This window comes from Salvelinus alpinus, chromosome 5, assembly GCF_045679555.1.
Source record: "Salvelinus alpinus chromosome 5, SLU_Salpinus.1, whole genome shotgun sequence".
Taxonomy (NCBI): domain Eukaryota; kingdom Metazoa; phylum Chordata; class Actinopteri; order Salmoniformes; family Salmonidae; genus Salvelinus; species Salvelinus alpinus.
The window spans coordinates 58,924,577-58,934,191 of record NC_092090.1 but is presented as its reverse complement, the minus strand read 5'-3'; the positions used below and the strand labels follow the sequence as shown (position 1 = coordinate 58,934,191).

General features: G+C 42.2%; 1 protein-coding gene across 2 annotated transcripts in view; it reads right to left on the bottom strand.

Annotated features, from left to right (window-relative positions):
- Positions 1-904: 904 nt before the first annotated feature.
- Positions 905-9,615, bottom strand: part of nf2a (NF2, moesin-ezrin-radixin like (MERLIN) tumor suppressor a) — a 65,500-nt gene continuing 56,789 nt past the window's right edge. For both annotated transcript variants that reach the window (XM_071402491.1, XM_071402492.1), the window contains exon 16: positions 905-3,637. In XM_071402491.1, the coding sequence (XP_071258592.1) occupies positions 3,587-3,637 (51 nt within the window). In that variant the 3' untranslated portion in view covers positions 905-3,586. The remainder of the gene's footprint in view (positions 3,638-9,615) is intronic.

Below are 9,615 nucleotides of genomic sequence, written 5' to 3'. Positions count from 1 at the left end.
CACACACACACACACACACACACACACACACACACACACACACACACACACACACACACACACACACACACACACACAGATGCACAAACACATACGTACACACACAAAAACCTACATCCACAGGCACGTGCACACCAGTGGTGTAAAGTAACTAAGTAAAAATACTTAAGTCTTTACTTTAACATAATTATTTTGTACAACTTTTACTCCACTACATTTCAAAAGAAAATATATACTTTTTACTCCCATACATTTTCCCTGACACCCAAAATCACTGGTTAAATTTTGAATGCTCAGGCAGGACAGCAGTATGGTACAATTCATGGGCATATCAATACTGTAGATCAGCCAATGATCTGGTGGAGTCACTAAACACAAACACTGTGTTTGTTAATTACATCGGAGTGTGCCCCTGGCAAAAAGTTGTGTTGTCTTGTTTGCTTAATACAAGGCATTTGATGTATAGCAATTACTTTAACTTTTTACTTAAGTATGACAAGAGTACTTTTTCCACCACTGTACTTAAGTAAAACCTGATACTTTTACTCAAGTAGTATTTTACTGGGGAACTTTTACTTGAGTCATTTCTACTAAGGTATGACAATTTAGTAGTTCTTCCACCACTGGTGCAAACACACACACACACTTCAGACCTTGTCCTCATTATGTGATCTGAGCTGACTGCTACTAACTACATATTTGGAGTATCTGTTTCTTTTTTTAAATATGTCTAACTGGGTGTGTGGGAGGTTGTTACATAACATTTTATTCATTCCAAAAGTATAATGTTATTTTCAGAGTGGCGTGGATAACATTTTCTCCATTGTGTGCAGAGTGGAAGAAGACAGTTTTAGCAGGCTATGGTTGTTAGTCATTGACAAAATAAGGCTTCATAAAACCTTGGTCATTCTTGAATAAAATGTTCGCTTACATTTTAATTATTTTTCACAGATGATCAATTCAAACATACAGTATTTCTATAAAATAGTATAGTGTTTAAAAAGGCAACTTACAACACATGCAAAATAATAGTATTTCAAAAAGAAAAACACTGTTCACTGTCCTCGTTTAATGCCAACAAGAAAATAAACAATTTTCACAGATAAGACACATAACAATGCATTCAGAAAGTATTCAGACCCCTTGACTTTTCCACATTTTGTTATGTTACAGCCTTATTCTAAAATGGCTGAAATTGTTCATGGGGAAAAAACTATCGACTCACAATACCCCCATGCTGACAAATCATTTTTTTATTAATTTAATTTTGAAAACTGAACTAAGTATTCAGACCCTTTACTCAGTACTTTGTTGAAGCACCTTTGGCAGCGATTACAGCCTCAAGTATTCTTGGGTATGACGCTACAAGCTTGGCACAGCTGTATTTGGGGAGTTTCTCCCATTCTTCTCTCCAGATCCTCTCAAGCTCGGTCAGGTTGGATGGGGAGCGTCGCTGCACAGCTATTTTCAGGTCTCTCCAGAGATGTTCGATCAGGTTAAATTCCGGGCTCTGGTTGGGCCACTCAAGGACATTCAGAGACTTGTCCTGAAGCCACTCCTGCGTAGTCTGTGCTGTGTTCTTAGGGTTATTGTCCTGTTGGAAGGTGAACCGTCATTCCAGTCTGAGTTCCTGAGCGCTCTGGAGTAGGTTCTCATCAAGGATCTCTGTACTTTGCTCCGTTCATGTTTCCCCTCGATCCTGACTAGTCTCCCAGTCCCTGAAAAGCATCCCCACAGCATGATGCTGCCACCACCATGCTTCACCGTAGGGATTGTACCAGGTTTCCTACAGACGTGACGCTTGGCATTCGGGCCAAAGAGTATAATCTCCGTTTCACCAGAGATGGTTGTCCTTCTGGAAGGTTTTACCATCTCCACTGAGGAACTCTAGAGCTCTGTCAGAGTGACAATCAGGTTCTTGGTCTCCCTGACCAAGGCCCTTCTCTCCTGATTGCCCAGGTTGGCCGGGTGGCTTGCCACTTCCATTTAAGAATGATGGAGAGCACTGTGTTCTGTGGGACTTTAAATGCTGCAGACATTTTTTGGTAGCCTTCCCCAGATCGGTGCCTCGACACAATCGTGTCGGAGCTCTACGGACAATTCCTTCCAACTCATGGCTTGATTTTTGCTCTGACATGCACTGTCAACTGAGGGACCTTATATAGACAGGTGTGTGCCTTTCCAAATCAATGCCAATCAATTGAATTTACTACAGGTGGACTACAATCAAGTTGTAGAAACATCTCAAGGATGATCAACGGAAACAGGATGCACCTGAGCTCAATTTCAAGTCTCATAGCAAACAGGCTGAATACTTTTACAAATAAAAACACAGAAATACCTTATTTACATTAGCAAACATTTATACAAACCTGTTTTCTCTGTCATTATGGGGTATTGTGTGTAGACTGATGAGGCAAAAAATTTATTTAATATATTTTAGAATAAGTCTGTAATGTAACAAAATATGCAAACAGTTTCAGAGTGCACCGTATTAGATCAATACAATGGAATGGAATGCAAACTCAAGTTTGTTCAAAGAGCTAAAAAATAAACATAGCTCTGACATTTTTCCCAAAAGTACCAACGATAGGTTAGATCAGTGTTGCCCAATCCTGGTCATGGGGATTCAAAATGTTCACCGCACACATATTTTGGTTTTTGCCCCAGCCCAACTGAATAAACTAATCAAAGCATTGATGAGGAGCGGATTAGTTGAATGAAGTGTGTTAATGCTAGGACAAAACAACAAAAATGTGCATCGCTGTGGGTCCCCAGTATCAGGATTCAGGAAAACTGTGCTAGATGTACACCGGATTATTGTACTGTAATACTCTTACCATTCCTTCATCTTCACCCAGAGTTCAAAGGCTATTCCACTCTGCTTTTAAAGGGTAGAACAGAATATAGTGCACTTGGTACCTTTGTACTAGAGAACACCTATACAGAAATTAACTTACGGCAGCCAGAGACTTGAGGTGACGTGATACGAGTTGATAATATTGTACTGTAATTTTTCAGTGGTATTTACCTGTTAATACTCATTATGCACTTATTTGAGTGGTAAGGATACTGATACATAATTAAACATACTTTACCTTCCTGCTAGTGAATGGTAAATAGTATGTTTGTTTCAATGTTACACGAATAACACAAACTGTAGTTATTGTAAGTATTGTTTGGTTATTTTAAGGTAAATATCAGGTAAGAAGTAGTGGAATGTAAATTAAAGTGTAACTCATGATTTGTCTCTCTTGGCCTATACAGTATGTAAACTTCAGTTCTTAAATTAGTTTTGACCTAGGCGGTGGTCCATCGTTTGACCACAGTTGTGGTGAAATGAAGCCAAAGGCCACGTAGTATGGAATGTACTGTAGTGATAAAGTCCACACAGACACACGTGCACGCACACAGACACGTGTGCACGCAAACAGACGTGTTCGCACGCACACAGTCAAGCACGCACACACACAGTCAAGCACGCACACACACAGTCAAGCACGCACACACACAGTCAAGCACGCACACACACAGTCAAGCACGCACACACACAGTCAAGCACGCACACACACGTCCCTGGTGACATCTATAGTTCTTCAAAGTAAGCCACTCTGGTCTTGGTGCTCTGTAGAGTTAGCTGTAAGAGAAAAATACATGAATTAGATCTCCAAAACACCATAAACATTTGACCAGGATCAGTTCTACTGCTGTACAACAGTGCTATTTCACACATGAAATATCAGCTGGAGTTAGTTTCAAAGTGGCAAAGACTGTAAGGTGCCATATCCACTGACAAAAACAGACTTGGACAGGTTTTTCTATACTAGAAGTGACTTGTTAGCTGGCAATGTGGCTGTTTGTGAGGTGACATTATCCACCTAGGATAATGCTTTTGCATGTACTACCTCACCTCTTGACAGTCTGTATTTACATTCAGCATTCTGACGGAACACGATGTTGAAGCCATTGTTTTCTTTGTTATTTTGATTGAATCCTGACCATATTAGTATGGAACGCTGACCCTTATAGAATCCTGACTTAATCTAGACACTTGTTTACTCCTGGTTCCTTTAGTTGAACACAAGTTTCAAAGTTAAAAGACGCTATGGGGAGAACAAATCGAATAGAGAGCGTTGTCATCTTGCAGGACACTTAATGGGCATGATTTTCTTGTCCTGTCAAATACACAGCTCTGACTGTGATCTAAGGGAGTCACGATGACTGACATGTCTTTCTAGTCTACCTCTGCTATATACTTTAAAACCGTCTCAGAAGTTTGGGAGAGTACCTCACGGCACAACGTCTCTCATTTACATTACATTTACATTTAAGTCATTTAGCAGACGCTCTTATCCAGAGCGACTTACAAATTGGTGCATTCACCTTATGATATCCAGTGGAACAACCACTTTACAATAGTGCATCTAACTCTTTTAAGGGGGAGGGGGGGTTAGAAGGATTACTTTATCCTATCCTAGGTATTCCTTAAAGAGGTGGGGTTTCAGGTGTCTCCGAAAGGTGGTGATTGACTCCGCTGACCTGGCGTCGTGAGGGAGTTTGTTCCACCATTGGGGTGCCAGGGCAGCGAACAGTTTTGACTGGGCTGAGCGTGAACTGTACTTCCTCAGAGGTAGGGAGGCGAGCAGGCCAGAGGTGGATGAACGCAGTGCCCTTGTTTGGGTGTAGGGCCTGATCAGAGCCTGAAGGTACGGAGGTGCCGTTCCCCTCACAGCTCCGTATGCAAGCACCATGGTCTTGTAGCGGATGCGAGCTTCAACTGGAAGCCAGTGGAGAGAGTGGAGGAGCGGGGTGACGTGAGAGAACTTGGGAAGGTTGAACACCAGATGGGCTGCGGCGTTCTGGATGAGTTGTAGGGGTTTAATGGCACAGGCAGGGAGCCCAGCCAACAGCGAGTTGCAGTAATCCAGACGGGAGATGACAAGTGCCTGGATTAGGACCTGCGCCGCTTCCTGTGTGAGGCAGGGTCATACTCTGCGAATGTTGTAGAGCATGAACCTACAGGAACGGGTCACCGCCTTGATGTTAGTTGTGACCTACTTTTTGTGTGTATGTACTGTAAATTGTAAAGTATTTTGTCTGTAATGTCTTTTTCGTTATGTGTCGGACCCCAGTAAGACTAGCTGTCGCCATTGGAGTCGGCAAATGGGGATCCTAATAAAAATGTAAATAAAAAATATCAGAGGGAGCAGCAAGTGGTGGAGGTTTGAAGCACTATGGGATGAATCCAAAGTTGAGATTTGTGCATGTACTTTAACTCAAATCTCTGAACAAATATCCCATTGATATCAATGCGTGATTATGAGTTATATCACCTTATCTTAAGTTTGTTAGGATTCTTGATGGACAAGAATTCTAACAACTCCCCACCCCCCGTCTAAAACCTCTACAGACTAAAACCTAATTCAGTCAGGTAAAACAGAAAATGTTTTTTTTCTCCTGTCCCCCATTAACCTAATGTAGCAGGCGTAAAATAAACACTTGAAAGGATGCCCCGCATTCTGGTCTGGGCGAGAGAGAGAAACTGTCGGGAGAGGTTCTCTTCTGGGGACTGTAAATAGCGAGGCACACATCCAAAAGTAAAAGTCGCATCGCAGGCTCTCTTCTTTTCCCCCTGAAAACTGGATGTTTCCAGCTTATCAGGGGGACTGCCAGCTTAAATACTAGAGTGGGGGGGTTGGAAAACATTATTGGTGCTAAACTGTTAGCTAAATCTGTAGACACGGGTGTTCAAGCTCACCAAAATATACAATATGAGGGAGAGAAATGGATGTGCACAGTCTCTGTTTACCATCGTCTTATTTTACACCAGGCAGGTAGCCAAGCTTATAGACTAGCTGGCCACAGGCCTGACAGGGTAGAGAGTGTGTGTGTGTGTGTGTGTAGGTTCTTCTATCCTTGCGCGGGCGTAAAATCCCCAAATGTCCCCACAAGGATAGCAAAACAAGGAAAATGATCCCTCGTGGGGACGTCCCCATGAGGACAAATGCTATTTTAAGCTTAGGTTAGGGTTAAGGTTAAGGTTATGGTAAGGTTAGGGGAAACAGAATTTTGAATGGACATTAATTTTAGGTCCCCACGAGGATAGAAGAACATAACACGCGTGTGTGTGTGTCACCATATTGTATTTTCCATTTCCTCTGTTTAGTCATCATGCTGATATTAATACAGATACTTACAATGAGCCATTTGGCAAAAAGATAATATTAGTTTTAAGAGTGTTGAAGAGTAAGTAAGCCTTGTCGAGCCAGTTAATATTCTCGAAAGGTTATTCAATAAACAATCAATAAAGACTTTCTATCTACTCAATCACGACAAAGTCCATAGCTGTGTACCAGCCTAAGGAAATCAACCTAATCTTTACCTCCTAGCTACTCTTCCCAAACCCACCATGTGAAGTTCATCATAACTTATTTCATTTGTAGCCAAATAAACTGAGTCGTAGTGGGAGGACCACACACAATATCATTGCGTGAGTCCAAGTTTACTTCAATATGTGTTATTATATGAATATTTGCGCATAAAGGTGTTTCCACCACCATTTCTCGCATTATTAATTTTACCGACACAAAAAGATCCCACCATGTCGAACGAAAAAAATTGTCTGGTGGAAACACCAGTTTCCATCACAGCTGTCGAGATTTTTTTTATACAGTATGATGTTACTTGCATAAAAACTGTGGAAGGAAACGTGGTTAGTGATAGTTATTTCCTTCAACTTTCTGAAGAGGCAACGAAAATTCCCTGTGAATGTGCAGTACTTTGTGTAGCCGTTAGCGATGATGCTAATGACATTTCTTCTGGTAGATGGAAAGGCTTTCGCAAAAACTCTCAATTAAATGTTAACTACAAAGTAAACCATGCTTACCTGGCAGAATGATATCAGGATTATTTGCATTAATCCAGTGGGTATTTTTTTTTTTTTCTACCATCACCATCACTGCTAAACAACAGCCTCTTGCTAGGTGCTGCACTGGAGTTAAATGGTAACTACACCCAAAAATAACATTGTCCAAAATTGTTCCCAGACCTAAAAAGTGGTCTCTTGATGTGGTTTAAGCATTGTTGTGGACTTAGTACATCCAATTGAGTTGTTTTTCTATTACATAAGTGTGATTTTGATAGCGAAAATCATTAAAAAAACAGGGGGAAACTGAAACCTGGAAAAACAAAACGGAGAAAACAGAATTTGGGAAAAAACGTAATCAGACAAAAAATCATTGATTTTATAGGGCCCCTAAACCAGTGGTCCCTGTCGACTCCAGGCCTCCCTCCCTTTACTCCATTGCCCTCTCTGCCTCCTTCCCTCTCTCCTCCCACCTCTCCCCTCCCCCCTTCTCTCAACCCCTCTGCACCCTTTCCTCTCTTCTCACCCCTTCGCAGCCTCCCCCTCTTTTTCTCAGGGTAAACACACAGATAGACATACAGTGGGGAGAACAAGTATTTGATACACTGCCGATTTTGCAGGTTTTCTTACTTACAAAGCATGTAGAGGTCTGTAATTTTTATCATAGGTACACTTCAACTGTGAGAGGCGGAATCTAAAACAAAAATCCAGAAAATCACATTGTATGATTTTTAAGTAATTAATTTGCATTTTATTGCATGACATAAGTATTTGATCACCTACCAACCAGTAAGAATTCCGGCTCTCACAGACCTGTTAGTTTTACTTTAAGAAGCCCTCCTGTTCTCCACTCATTACCTGTATTAACTGCACCTGTTTGAACTCATTACCTGTATAAAAGACACCTGTCCACACACTCAATCAAACAGACTCCAACCTCTCCACAATGGCCAAGACCAGAAAGCTGTGTAAGGACATCAGGGATAAAATTGTAGACCTGCACAAGGCTGGGATGGGCTACAGGACAATAGGCAAGCAGCTTGGTGAGAAGGCAACAACTGTTGGCGCAATTATTAGAAAATGGAAGAAGTTCAAGATGACGGTCAATCACCCTCGGTCTGGGGCTCCATGCAAGATCTCACCTCGTGGGGCATCAATGATCATGAGGAAGGTGAGGGATCAGCCCAGAACTACACGGCAGGACCTGGTCAATGACCTGAAGAGAGCTGGGACCACAGTCTTAAAGAAAACCATTAGTAACACATTACGCCGTCATGGATTAAAATACTGCAGCGCACGCAAGGTCCCCCTGCTCAAGCCAGCGCATGTCCAGGCCCGTCTGAAGTTTGCCAATGACCATCTGGATGATCCAGAGGAGGAATGGGAGAAGGTCATGTGGTCTGATGAGACAAAAATATAGCTTTTTGGTCTAAACTCCACTCGCCGTGTTTGGAGGAAGAAGAAGGATGAGTACAGCCCCAAGAACACCATCCCAATCGTGAAGCATGGAGGTGGAAACATCATTCTTTGGGGATGCTTTTCTGCAAAGGGGACAGGACGACTGCACCGTATTGAGGGGAGGATGGATGGGGCCATGTATCGCGAGATCTTGGCCAACAACCTCCTTCCCTCAGTAAGAGCATTGAAGATGGGTCGTGGCTGGGTCTTCCAGCATGACAACGACCCGCAACACATAGCCAGGGCAACTAAGGAGTGGCTCCGTAAGAAGCATCTCAAGGTCCCGGAGTGGCCTAGCCAGTCTCCAGACCTGAACCCAATAGAAAATCTTTGGAGGGAGCTGAAAGTCCGTATTGCCCAGCGACAGCCCCGAAACCTGAAGGATCTGGAGAAGGTCTGTATGGAGGAGTGGGCCAAAATCCCTGCTGCAGTGTGTGCAAACCTGGTCAAGAACTACAGGAAACGTATGATCTCTGTAAATGCAAACAAAGGTTTCTGTACTAAATATTAAGTTCTGCTTTTCTGATGTATCAAATACTTATGTCATGCAATAAAATGCAAATTAATTACTTAAAAATCATATAATGTGATTTTCTGGATTTTTGTTTTAGATTCCGTCTCTCACAGTTGAAGTGTACCTATGATAAAAATGACAGACCTCTACATGCTTTGTAAGTAGGAAAACCTCCAAAATCGGCAGTGTATCAAATACTTGTTCTCCCCACTGTACCACAGAGCCACATTGCAATGGCAGTGCAGTCTCAGTCCCCAACACAAATAGTATTACTCACTGGCCCCAGTTCAATTAAACAAGCAGTGACTAAGCCCAGCTAAAGCTCAGAACACCCAAGGTGTTCCCATCCATTCCAATGACTGATCGCAGTGCTAAAATCAATTAGTGCTACTCAAACAAGTTTATTTTACACACGGAGACAGAAGGGGTGGCAGGGGGAGGGAGAGGCATTTTGTATGGATGTGCCAAAGCTCACATTTCACCTCAATGGTTTTACAGATTTAGCGAAGAATCTGAGGGTTGTAGATAACGGTTCAGGTTGTGAGCTTAATTTGTTAATTCCTCTTGATGATAGCAGAATAAACCTCTATGTGAAAGTAGTTAGACGGTTATCTAACGGTTATGTTTGATATGCAAGTCTGTGGTGTTTGAGTGGTAGGCTATATGAGTTGTGTGGGAGCAGTGTGTAAGGAGTGATGTGAGAAGTCTGTATGACAATTGTTTGTGCGAGATACACCCATGCATGTGTCATTGACACTGGATAGGTTAGCGACAGACA